Raw genomic sequence first — 12,950 nt, forward strand, 5'->3', positions numbered from 1 at the left:
GAGTACAATTGAGAAGAGCTGTGGGAGGGAGTTCTGTGTAATAGTGGGATTCTCTCCAGAGAGAGATTTCTCATTGATTCTCACTGGAGGTATGTATAGAAATAGATAATCACACGTTATTCATCTTTACAATCACCGTACTTGTAAGAAGTTGAAAAGCAATAGAGCTTTTATTGGAATAAACCCTCATCTTTTAGGTTTTTGGTTGGTTTTTTTCATGATTTTTTATTACAACTTTGTTATCAATTACCACTCAGAAAAAAGAAAGATGTTCTTTTCTTCATTTCCTTTGTTACCTCCCCCCGCCCCTTGTCCCATCCTTTGCAAGCTCATTTTCCCCAGATCTGATTCTTGACAAAGAAAAGGCAAAAAAGAGAGAAAGAAAAGGAAAAGACTGTTAATTTGGAGCCTGTTTATTTATTTGTTTTGGAGCTTATTATTATTTAAATAAATAAATATTTATTTAAAATTATGTCCACCAAAAAATCAAGGAGTTGCAATTAATTCTTAAACAGCATTAACACTGCACCTTAAGTAAATGCCCTTCAGCATCCTGTGACTGACAGGCTTAATCTTTAGAAAGACAGTGCTTCTTCTTAGAAGTATCATTCATTCATTCAGTGATTCAATTCTAAAATATCTGTGCTGGATTCCTCTCTAGCAGTCCTCAACTGTTCTTAGTTTAAAAGCATTTAGCTACCTCACAGTTACAATGTTATAGCAATACAAAAGTGCCATTTAACCCCTCTATCAGTGTTAATTTTCTACATACTGCTTATAGACAGACTTGGAAAATGCCAAGTGTTAAGAGTACAAGTTGTGCAACGGAATGATGCTTTGTGAAAGTGAGGCAATACAAGGTTACTACTCATCTGAGCACTGTGTGTTTTTGCAGAGTAGTAAAATCTGAGTAGCTTTGCTGAGTTTCTCAAGTATGGGTCCCAAAGAAGGGATGCCAATTTTGTGAAAACATCACAAGAACAAGCACTACCTTGTCGATTTTTTAGCATTATGGATGCTGAAAAGCCTGGACACTGACTGCTCACCTCTGGGGTGAACCTGCTTAAGATGAAAGCTGAGTGATGAACTGTCAGTACAGGACAACCTATGGTGCCCGGACCAGGGCAGTACTTACCCTGTAGAAAATGTTGGCCTTCATATCCATTCACATAGTACTCATTTCCTGGTAAGGTACCTCTTTTGGAGGAGTGCTTACCAAAGCCTGAGCTCATAAAGGAAGATGTTCTTAGTCATATCACTTCAATGTCTCAGCCAATTTTTCCAAGAAGGATTCATCATTTATGGCCCAGAGAATGCTGGTCTTTTGATGGCTGGTAAGGAAGCCTCTAGACAGTGGGACAGAACTTGGTTACAACTGAATTGATGAAAATGTAGCTATATCGCATGTAAATCAGGTTTGTCTCATTGATCTGAGTTCCTTCCAAAATAAAGTTTTGTCAGACTAGTGCGTTCTAACCTCATTGATGACCAGATTGCCATAAAAGGCATTGCACTCAGAGTAGTCCCTGAGAAGATGGTCTGTGGTGGACAAGTTCAGCTTCTTCTGAGGCCCTCTTCTGCAATATTTTAATAACTGATTCTTTTAGGTCTCCACCACTGAAAGGAAACAGAAGTTGCTGTGCACATCATTGTGCTAGATTTGAGGGTATTTTGTTTATTCTGACTGAACCAGTGTCAATGACCAGCTCCAGGGTTAAGTTGACCTTTGGCATCTCCTAGTGAGAGATAATCTCCTATGTTCTTATGAATGTGCTTTTGAAGCCAACATCACCGTGCCCTAGTGAACCCTGCTGAGACATATCAACCCTTGCAGAACTGGCATGGAGAACAAAGGAAAGTGGGCATGCTAGAAGACAGTGCTTGGTGCCAGCTCACTTCGCTTTCAGCTGCATAAAAGTTGCAGCTGATGTCCCTCCAGTGCATAAGAGAAGGTGCTAAATAAATTAATTCCAGCATAAAGTAGGGCAGGTGATTCCTGCCAAGCACATGGTGCCAAAAGGGTGGAGGTTTGGGTGGTTTGGAGGGTTTTTTGTTGTTTGTCACTTTTTTTCTTAAGTGAGCATGCTGATTTCTACACAAAAAGACCTGGAGAGCTTCTGGCTGTGTGCAGTACATTGTCCCACTATGCAACTGCTGTCCTAAAGGTGCTTTTCCTAGCCCAGCTTCTTAGTCTTTATGAAAGCTCAAAGCAGCCTTGTTCTGGCAAGCAAACAGACCAAAGCATTGTGAGGCAGGTTAGGGCAGCAGCTGCTCTGATGACAAAGCTCAGCTGTGTTGCTGCTGGTACACCGTCCAGCATCCTGCAGTTCGGTTCACCTGCCACCTCCCTCCCTGCTCTCCTGCCCCTTGCCCAAGGAGCCAGGCTTCACAACAGACTTTAATTATTTACTAAGGATATGGCTTATTCTGCAGATTAAGTGAAAAAGTGAAGTCCTTAAAAAATATAACAAAAATAAGCCCCTGAACTGTCAAACAACAAGTCCCTTAAAAGGGCAAAATATGCAGCTCTCTGTGAACTGCACAGCTCCCTCCTTTCAAACTACTGGCAGGAGGCTTCCTGTTTGGACGGGCTGCTCACAAACGGTGTTGTGTGGTGCAGTCAGTCCCTTCCCATCTCCTCCTTTAGGCCTCCTTTTGCCTCCCTTTACGCTCCTGATACCAAAGCCCCTCCAGCCTGGGTCCTGTCAAGATGGGATCTGACAGCCGAAATGTAAATCTGAAAGCATGCATTAGCATTGTGCAGTTTCTTCCCTGGAAACATAACGAAGCCCAAACTGGTTAGGTGTGTTCAAAAACAGGGTAGGCAAAATGGTCCTACTGTGATAGTCCTGGCCATAAAGAGATGAGTGTTTGGTGGTTTGGCTTCAGACTGATGGAAAATTGATTTCTGCTTCATTGTTTCATTGTTCATTTTATTTTGACCAAATGGGGTAACTTTGGAGGATTCTTCCATTTATTCTGGGTAAATTCTCCACTATATATATATTTTTTTTTGCTTCTGATATTTCGGTTCCTTTACTGTAGTAGTGAGAAAGGCCAATACAGGCATTCAGCGATAGTTTTCAACCTTGGCTGTTGAGCACTACTGATACACTGACCTGCTGGGAAATCCCACGTTGAGTTTGTAAAACTTTTTCAGAAACTTTAAGAGAAGTGATTCTACGCTGCCATACAAGAACACGTTAATACCATATTAAACCTTAGCTACCTTGTCTAGCTTGAACGTTTATTTTGTTCTTTTGTGTCTCGGTTCCTTCTGTCTACTTCCAGCTGTTGTACCAATGATAACCATTTTGACTGCACAGAGCTGTGCAGATCCAACAGTCTTATCATTTAATGTCTGTTGTTTTGTTGTTTTTTTTTCTTCCTGCAGAACATGATCAGAAGATAGCATCATACACCATGATCATGGCCCCCCGGAAGAGGAATCGTCATGCGTTGGGGTTTCTTTGTTGTTTTGGGGGTAGCAACCTCCCTGAAATCAATCTCAAGGACAATAACCCCCTCCAATTCCTTGAGTTTTCTGTCCCAATCCCACCAGCAGAAGAGCTCAATGCCAGATTCTCCGAACTTGTGGTAAGTTTCTGCTGGCAGAATGATATATTTTAGGGGGTGGATAAACTCTCTTCAAAGAAGGACTTAAGGGACTTCAGGGACTTATTAGGGATAGGAAAAACTTATGTTGAAGCTGCTTTTTTCAGGGGTTTTTTTCCCCCATTCTTTTATTACCAATTCCATGGTGGGAGAAAGGTGGCAAATGACAAGATGGATGACAGTGGCACAGGGTATAAGTACAACAAAATGTTTAAATATGATTATTCTCACAGCACTATACAGTTCTCTAGGCAGAGGACTGGGCACATTGGAGAACTTTTAAGGTTCCTTCCATTGAATAAATCCTTGACAGTAAATTTCTTCTTAACAACTTTGGGATAAAATCTGATGTATAATATAGTAAAATGGAAAGTCTTAGGTGTTGTGGGTCTATAAATCAAGGACTATACTGTTCTGTTGATCAGTAGCATAGCTGCTGGTGAGGTGTAAGAATCAGGTGACCGTGCTAATTGTGTTTCATCAGACAGCTGCCTTTGAACTATGAAATAGTGCTGTCACAGCAACAGACATAAACAGGAAGGGAAGCAGTTATTTCAGATGAACTTTGTCATTTGCTTTTGTGGTAAACATGGATTCCAGCAGCAGGCACTGGCTATTCATGCCTGGCATCAAATGACTTTGCTGTCTTTGCCCTCTTGTTCAACCCTCACATACAACACAGGCAGAGGTCATAGGGCTGTAATGTTTTGCAATCTGAATCATAAAGGTGATACTCATTTGATGCAGCTGATTACTATTCTGAGATCAGAGCTTACATAAAGTCAGGTATCTGTAAGAGTATACATGCCTGAGTGGTGCTACACAGATGTGGAATAGAACAGAAAATATTGGATCTCAGAATTATAGGCATTTGCCAGTAATCTTTCTATATTACACTTATAACATTAGCCCAGTAAGTTCTTGTCTTTTACCATGGCTTCAGAGTTCAATGGCGATGAAAATAACTATATAATTCGGGTATGCAAGTGGAGTTTAACACATGGACAACTGTAGTATGTCATACCAAACATAGGGACAGCTATAGTTTGTCAGATCAGTGGTCTGAAAACCTAGCCCAGGCTCTTATTTCAAGATAGGATCCAAAACAGATGCCTAGGGAAGAATTTAAAATGTGGACGTAGGGTTGTCTTTTCCAGGATACTTACTCTCCAACACTCTAAGCATTTTCAGCCCAAGAACTTCCTCAGCTTTCTGTGTACATAGTAAATTGGTGTGGATTTATTTTCCATTTTTTTTTTCTACTTTGCCTAGCACCCATGACAATTTTTTAGCATTTGCAGTATTCTATGGCAGGGGTGTGGGAAGGAGTCAATATTATTTGTAGCTGTTTCAGGAAGAATAGGGTTTGCAGCAGAGGATAGTGTACTTCCTCTGATTAAGTAGCAGATGAGGAATCTCCTCTTACTGAGATATCTCACAAAATTCGAGTCTATATTTAAGTCACTTTGCCTTTATCTGAGACTACTGGAATTTCTCTGAAAGTGCAACTGACTGTGCAGAATTCTGCTTGGTGACAGGTATCTCTCATGAGTGTGTAATCTGAAATCTGCTCTGCTGTCAATTTATTTCTCCTGTTTAAGTATTGTTTTTCACATGCAAAGCTTTAATTGCTGTATCAAAATTCACCTCTCTCCAATACCAAGATCTGTTGAAGCACTTGATTTGGCCTTCCTGAAGATATGACCAACAGATGTGCTTTGCTCCTGAACTTGGCTTGCTAAAACTTGAACTTGTTTACCTTTGGATCATCGTAAAATACCTGTTTTAGTTGCTGCTGGGCTTCTGCTTACTGAGGTTATCAGTTCCTGTGAGGAGTTTGAGAGCTTGTGGTGTTATTAAGGGTGCTTTTAGCTGTTTGTTTTATGCCTGGCAAGTACTGGTATTCCACATGCTTGTGGAAAAACAGCTCACAGCTGCCTTATGGAAGTCTATTAAATAGTATAATTTATAATGGTTTTGGTGCAAAATATAATGACAAGTATACATGATGATCTGTAAATATTTTTGGTCTCAGAAGTTTGTGCGTTGTTGCTTTATGCAATAACTTATTAAATGTGCTGACAGCCTGTAACTGGCATATACCTTTCAAATAAATGAAGCCATTGCAATGGAAATAGATCATATTAATGTTCTTATATTTAATAATAGTACTGTAGCCATCATTACATGAGAAGCGAGCTGGAAAGAAAAGTGCTATTTTTCAGGACATTAATGATGTAAATTGCACATTTTTATAAAGCCTCTCCGATAGGATGGTGATGCATGTCTGTCAGAGTTCCTGGGTAGGCAGGCAACATGAGAGCAGTTAAGGGCTTTGGGATTGAGAGGACCTGGGCTAGAAACTGGCCTGGCAGAATGCGGAATTTGCCTAGAAGGCCTAGTTTGTCCACAGGTCCGGATTAATGCATGTTCTACGAGGTACTAAAATAAAACTGACTACATCTGTATTGACAGCTCAGATGAGATTTTAATTGGATTAGAAAGATTCAGTCTGTAAATGCACCAGTGTAAATCAGCGACCTGGAAGTGCCTGAGAGGGCTCTGTGCTGTGTACTAGCCTCCCTGCTGCTTATCCGTTAGGGTCTAGTCTGGGTGCGCTTGTGCTATATAAAAACCAGATTTGAGTGTAAAGCCTTTTGACCCAAATCCCCAAGTGAAATGATCACACCAACATCATCTGAGATCTGTAGTTAGAAAAGCATTTGTGCTACCTCCCTGAAGCAGGCCCAGGGGGTATAGACTCATCTTGCCATCTGCTCTACAGAGGGTATAATGAAACACTGGTGTGCTTGAATGAGTTTTTAAAAGCCTTATTTTCCCCCTTGTTGCAGTTAAAATCTGGGGCATTTTCCCACATAAGAGTTAATTACAAGAAGAGCTAAGCCTGGCTGTGCTGGAAAAGCCTCTCTTGTGATGAATTTTCCAGTCTAGTAAATATTCAATATGTTTCTACCTGCCTTTCTAAGGGAAATGGGCATTTTGAGGGCCAGAAGCATGTCTTCTCTTGTTCTTGTAGTACTTAATTTAATATAATGAAAAGTGAATTTAGAGTTATCCATTTTGCAAGAAGAGGAATTATGAAAGTGTTGGTATCCTTTATTTGTGATGGAGTCACAAGACCCCTCCAGAGCTTGCAAACTTGCTCATGTAGGTGCCAGGCTGGGGGAAATGTACGGGCTGCTCTGTTTGAGGGATGCTCCCAGACCAACCGACTGAGCAGCAGCAGCTGCCTATCTGGACTCTGACCAAGGCAGTGGTTGTCAATGAGAAGTTAATGCTGATTTCAGATGAAATGTCCGCTCTCAATGCTGCTCAACCAGAAAAAGGTTCTAGGAAGGATATCAGAATTTTGTGTCACTTGAAGTTGGATGCAGTGTTTAGGCCCTGTCCTCTCAATTAGAAGATTAGAACAAAAAGGGTTACTCCTGATATGGTCCAAATTCAATCTTGATTTATTTCATTAGAAACCCACGTGGAGAGTAGGTCTAAATGAAGACTATGGCTCAGGGTGATTTGGTTTGACTTTGTTTGGGCTAAGACAGGAGAAGATGTACTACTTCTCAGGCTCTCCGCTGGCAGTGATTGCCTTCAGACTAATGCAGTAGTAACAGTACAGGTTAGTCCTTACTAGGAGCCTAGGTGTACAAGAGACAAAGCAAACAAAAATACTTGTGACCACAAGCTTTGCCCCTCAAAGGGCCACTTCCGTGCACCCAGCTGAAAGAGGGCAGAACAGCTGGGTTTAACATCTCCCCTTCAATGAATAGGCAAGGAAGAGAAGCTTTATAGCAGGGGTCCTCAAACTTTTTAACCAGGGGGCCAGCGCAAGGATAAAGTGGCAGGCAGTCATCTGCGGCTGCTTGGTTTCCCCCCCAGCCCCCGGCGGGGAGGGGGGGCCCCAGGGGGGTCTGTAAATACTGAGGGCCAGATTGAGGACCGTGGGGGGCCATAGTTTGAGGACCCCTGCTGTACCTCATAAGCTATAAAACTAGCCCTACTTGACCATTCAAAGCTGTCCTCGCCAGAGTCACTTCTGCTTTTTCCTCAGTCTCTCTTCTCAGCTGGCACTAGGTATACTGCCATGTAGTAAAGTACTGCTGCAGTTGGTGGTCTACTGGCAGGCACCAAGCTGATTTTGTGCCTGCTGGCAAAAATGGCTGTGCTAAGCACATGTGTTTTTCGTTGTACAGATTTATTGACTGAACAGGAACTGCAGAAGAGTCTGGAAGAACTATTGCAAGGCAAGGGGAAGTGATTTTTTTCATGAAACAACTTCTCCATGTCCTTGTTCATAGTTGTTAGCAGCAGTGTGTTCTTGCCACAGTAGATTCTGATTCCTTTTGCTCAATAGTAGAGTCCTGGGCTCTTCTTGTTGGTTATGGGTGGTGTGCTGCTTGATACTGAAGATTTTTCCATCTAGATGTCTCTTACACTGGCAGACTGATCCCAGATTTGAACTCGTACCTTGCCAAGATGGGTAACTTCAATGCTGGCAATTCAGGGAAAGCAGAAAAATGTAAAGAATGCTAGCACAGTTGTTGCTCTTTTTCTCTAATAGTGGCTCTGAGATCATCATGGTATTTGAGAAGACAGAGTTCAAGTTTCTCTATTTTAGGATGGAAAGTCCATGGGGAAAAAGTGGGGTTGTCTTTCGAGTTGCTGTTTTCAAAGCTGATCCTATTATTACAGCCTCCAAGCTTGAGTGAGTTGCTTGCATCACATTAGATTCTTACACTGGGAAAGATTTGAAAAATGTTTACTGTTATCCCCTCTTAGTCTTGGGTGCCTCTGAAACATTCTGGTGGGACACTGAACGGATTCTCCTGTCATGGTTTGTTTCTCTTACATTGCATTTGGACCTGTTTCTTTTTCAGTTTTCATTTGTTTTTTGGCACACACTGGATAACATACCTTCATCAAGGGCCACAGGGAGATGAGATCTAAACCTAAATAACTGTAGTAGTGGTTCCCACTGCAAACAGCTGACTGGGAAGTAGCAAATTTCCTTCATGCTTAGTTCTCCCTTGCAGGCCATTTAATGTAATGGATACAACATAAACCTCAGATGAAAACTAGGCTTCACCACACTGAATAAATACTCCCAATATCACCAGTCCCCCCTCAAGCTTGCCAAGTCCTAACTGTGGCAGTGTTCATGAGGCACCTCTTTGGCTCTTCACCCTGCAAGAATATTTACAGGGTAAAAACTACAAGAAATGCCTCCATTGTGGCCCCTCATGTGAATGTAGATGCTATATGTCAATGTATGCAAGTGCAAGAAGGCATCAGCTGTGTTTCTCTGTGTTTGTTGATGGGTCTGGAGAACAAAGTTCTCTATTTTTCCACCAGCTCCCTTGTAATGTTTCTTGGGAACAGAGTTGCCTGCTCTGTCTCTTGGCTCCCAATGTGGAGCACCACCTTCCCAGAAAAGTATCCTCCATGTCTAAAGCTTATTTAGTTCTTAGTTTCTTCCTGAAGGTTTGTGGCTTAGAAGGACATGTATTTTAGGTTCTCACTTCAAAACCCAAACATGTGTTGTGTGTATTGATTACAGTATTTAATCACATTTAAATTCAGACATTACCAAGCTTTGAGTATTTCAGTTTCAAATTATCAGTCTTTTGAGTCATTCTATCATCTTTCTGGATTCTTTTGAAGACAGGGATTTAATTTCTTTGTCACTTGCTGTGCATGTAAACCATCATTTCAGACCACACCTCTGACAGGCCTGTGGCTTTAAGTTGTTGATCAATGCAAATTTCTCTGCAACCATAATTTTAAAGTGCCTTTATAGTGTTTTGTCTCTAAGAGGAAGTTATTTTATTCCCTCTGCTTTTCTGTAATGAATGACTGTGCCTAATCAGTCAGGAAGGTTGTGAAGTGCCAAATGCAACCTAGATCTGGAGAGGTCCTTCATTTTCATTTGCACATGATTAGCTCTGACTCCAGCAAACTAGGAGGCATTGCTGGCCTTGGCTCAGTGGAGACTCCCCACCCCTATTAATGCTTCCTTTCTTGCACTTAATGAGAACACTATAGTGGAGGCTGGAAGAAAATACTGATGATAAGACTAAGCTGAATTTTTCATGACCAGAGGCTCATATCCAGGAAGAAGGCCTAGCATCTCCATCTGAGTAGAAGACACTGTCTCTGAAGGAAGAAAAAAGCAAAGCCTTGAGGCAGCAGATTTCTTTCCTCACTGATGGGGACCAGGCCACAAAACCTTTCCTTTCTCTTGAATTAGTTTATAGGTGGCAGATTAACATTTTACATGAACTCAGATGCACTTGTCTTCTATTATAGTAATGGTAAAAGTACTGGGTGGTTTAAGATTTCTGAAGCAATTAGGGGACTGAGGCTTGGGATGCAAAGTATCATAGTCTGTCTACTTATACACAAATGTTCCCTCATGTTCCTTTTTCCTTTTAGTTGTCTGGATCCAGGATATTTTTTTCTTTTTCTTCCTGCTCTTCAAAGAGATTTTTCATAATGTCCAGCCCACTTTATACATCCCATGTGGAATACATGTGTGCAAATCTCTGATTTTAATGCACATATCGCTACAAGCAGCTTTCTACAGTCACTCAAGTCCCAATACATAAGAAGTATTACATTTCAGGCTTTGTGGCAGACACAGCTCCCCTCTTCAGACACTCGCCTACAGACAGAGTCCTCTGATGGGCACAGGCTTATGGCACTGAGTGCAGCAGCAGCAGCACTTTTTCTAGGCTCCTTTCCAGTAGGTGCAGCTGGTTGGCAGCTCCCAGCTCCCTGACCAGCTGTGTAAGAAGTAGCAGCTACTCTGCTGCAAATGTGTGACACCCAGATGCTGAGAGAGGAGCATGAGATGGGGGCCAGGTCTCACACTCTTGTGTCTGAGAATCAATGAAGTTATGTAAACAAATATAATTCCAGGCGTGGGCTTACATGGTAGATTTTGGGTGTGAAGAAGCTGAGGGTGTTACCACAGTACCTGTGTAGTCAAGAGGCTTTTGTGCAGGGATTCACTATTTTGTAGATCTTGTTGCTTTAGAATAAACCTTATGGACAGTTATCTGATGTAAAGCAGTTCAGTTCCACTGAAGACAGCAGTGCAATTATATCATTCTACGTTGCCTGAAATTTGGCCTGTGTGGTATCTTCTGTGTCTGTGGTGCTTGTTGGCTTCTGAATATCCCAAGCAGAGCATACTGGCTGCCTTTCTGAAAGGTGGGGAGGGTTGTGGTCATGGTTGGAATAGCTAAAGGGAATGTTTGAGTGTGTTCTGAGTATCGTTTACCTACAGTAGGCATGAAACACCTGAGAAAGACCTACTTATTGGACTACATGCTTTTACCAGGGTAATCCTGATTTCCCTGACTGAGGAAATGCATGTAGTGCATCTAGGGCATTAAGAGGAGAAGCACTGGATTTTGGAAGAAGAGCAGGTATGTAGCTTGGAATGCAAAGAGAGGAAAGAACAGATCCTGCCACTATAGAATGTGCCACTTTAGATGTGCTAAAATGTCAATTTTGTGTCTTCCTTCTACTGAATGCTTGGAAGCTGTCATGATATCCTATCTCCTAAGCCACAGATAGGGTGGATATGCTTACTGTGCAGAAATCTTGTACCCATGTGATTCTATTAGCTTATCAGCTGATTTGATAACACTATCTTGTTTTGGCATAGCTGCAAGTGTTAGGCAGTATTACATAAAAAGAAAAAATAAAGTAAAGCTCTACTGTGGCCTTTTTCCTTAGTAAGACATCATTAATATTTGAATAGTTTTTGCGTTCCATTATGGCTATAACAAAGAGTCAGGAACTTTCTGGATTGAGTCTGAAGGGTGCTGAAGTGATAAAACACTAAGGTGATACTGATAATAGAAGTCATATTTGCTAGCTGGAAAGATCAAATAAATTTATCTTTATTTTAGCCTTCTGAGGCTTTTCCAGCTCCAATTGGGTGGATACAGAGTAGACAGTGTCCTACCTTCCTCCTAGAATTGAACCAGAATTCTCATACTGTTTCTGCCACTTTGATGCCTGCTGACTTAGAGTAACAGGCTCTGCCCTCTCCAGTAGAAGTAAAACCAGCAGCAACAGTACAGGGATGTCCTAGTGCTCCACAGCTTTGAAATGGTTTCTCTGAGTATCATTGCTGCCCTTCTGCAGTTTCTGTCCTTTCTTTACTTCTCTTTATTAGTGTCTTATGTTTTTCAGAGCTGTATTAGATGACTTACAAATCTATTCAGAACATATTCCTCACCTTCTAGAGAGGATATTTGAATCTAGATTTGGTCTGCTGAGGAGAGATGGGAGACTTATGAATCAGATCAGAAAAGTAATTTGGGATGAGAAGGTGCATCTTTGGGATAAGAAAGTGCATCCGGAGATCCATCTGGGAGAAATGGCAAAGTACTACATCATGCAAAGAGCATGATGAGTAGGTTGTAACCAGACAGGACATGGTGATAAGGAGGGACAAAGTTTTCCAAAACATTGAAGAAAAAGACACAACAATTAAGTAGCTGTGGTGCTGAAGGGAAAGCAAAGACAGGTTACAAAGATGGAGGTGACACAGGATGAATCCTAGGCCAATATGATCTTTTGGCTGTGCTTTCGGAGAGAAAGAGCCTGCACAGTGATGAAGGGAGGTTGAATGATAGATGTCTGTTCCTTCTGCAGCTCACAGAAGAAAGGCCAGATCTGAGATGTAGGAGGTATGATTTTTCATTTAGCCTGATTTGAGCGGGAAAGGGGAAGCCAGGTCCCTGTGATGAAGACCTTAAAAAAATTATAGCAAAATACCTCGATAAAAGTAACCACCTGAAGCTAGGAAAGCAGTGAAGTTTTCCAGTGAGGAGGAAAGGTTGTGAAAGGGGATGGGAGGCAAGTGTTTTGGGATAGAAGTTATCCCTGTGGAAGTGTAACTAGGGTTAAGGAGGAACTGTTAACAAAACAAAATAATTGAATGGAGACATAGATAACAATAATGAAAGATCATCCGTTTAATGTGTTGACTCAAATCAGCTTCTGTATTTGCTCATCTAGTAGCAATTTATATCATATATAATTATTGCTCAGATAGTGCATCATGTAGCCTGAAGAAGAATGACGGAAAGGGGTTTGTAATTAATTCATGCCTCTGTGTCCTTCTATAGGTTGATTGTGTTGTCAAACAGTGCTCAAGGTTGTTTATCATTCAGGTGACCTGTTAAGGTAATGTAGGATGACTTTTCCAGTGTTGGAGGGAAATGACCTTTTCTTGGCATTTGCCTGGTCTGCAAGACCCCAAAGTGGGCAGCACAAGGTGGCACAGGTGGGGCTGGGTG

The 12,950-nt window shown here is 41.6% G+C and overlaps 1 protein-coding gene across 6 annotated transcripts in view; it reads left to right on the forward strand.

Moving 5' to 3' along the window:
* The window catches only part of DAAM2 (dishevelled associated activator of morphogenesis 2), a 208,340-nt gene that overhangs the window by 81,229 nt on the left and 114,161 nt on the right, over positions 1-12,950 (forward strand). For all 6 annotated transcript variants that reach the window (XM_080407888.1, XM_080407889.1, XM_080407890.1 and 3 more), the window contains one exon: positions 3,395-3,597. In XM_080407888.1, coding sequence (XP_080264014.1) covers positions 3,424-3,597 — 174 coding nt within the window. In that variant the 5' untranslated portion in view covers positions 3,395-3,423. The remainder of the gene's footprint in view (positions 1-3,394; positions 3,598-12,950) is intronic.

This window comes from Falco punctatus (genome assembly GCF_963210335.1).
Source record: "Falco punctatus genome assembly, chromosome: 12".
Lineage (NCBI taxonomy): Eukaryota > Metazoa > Chordata > Aves > Falconiformes > Falconidae > Falco > Falco punctatus.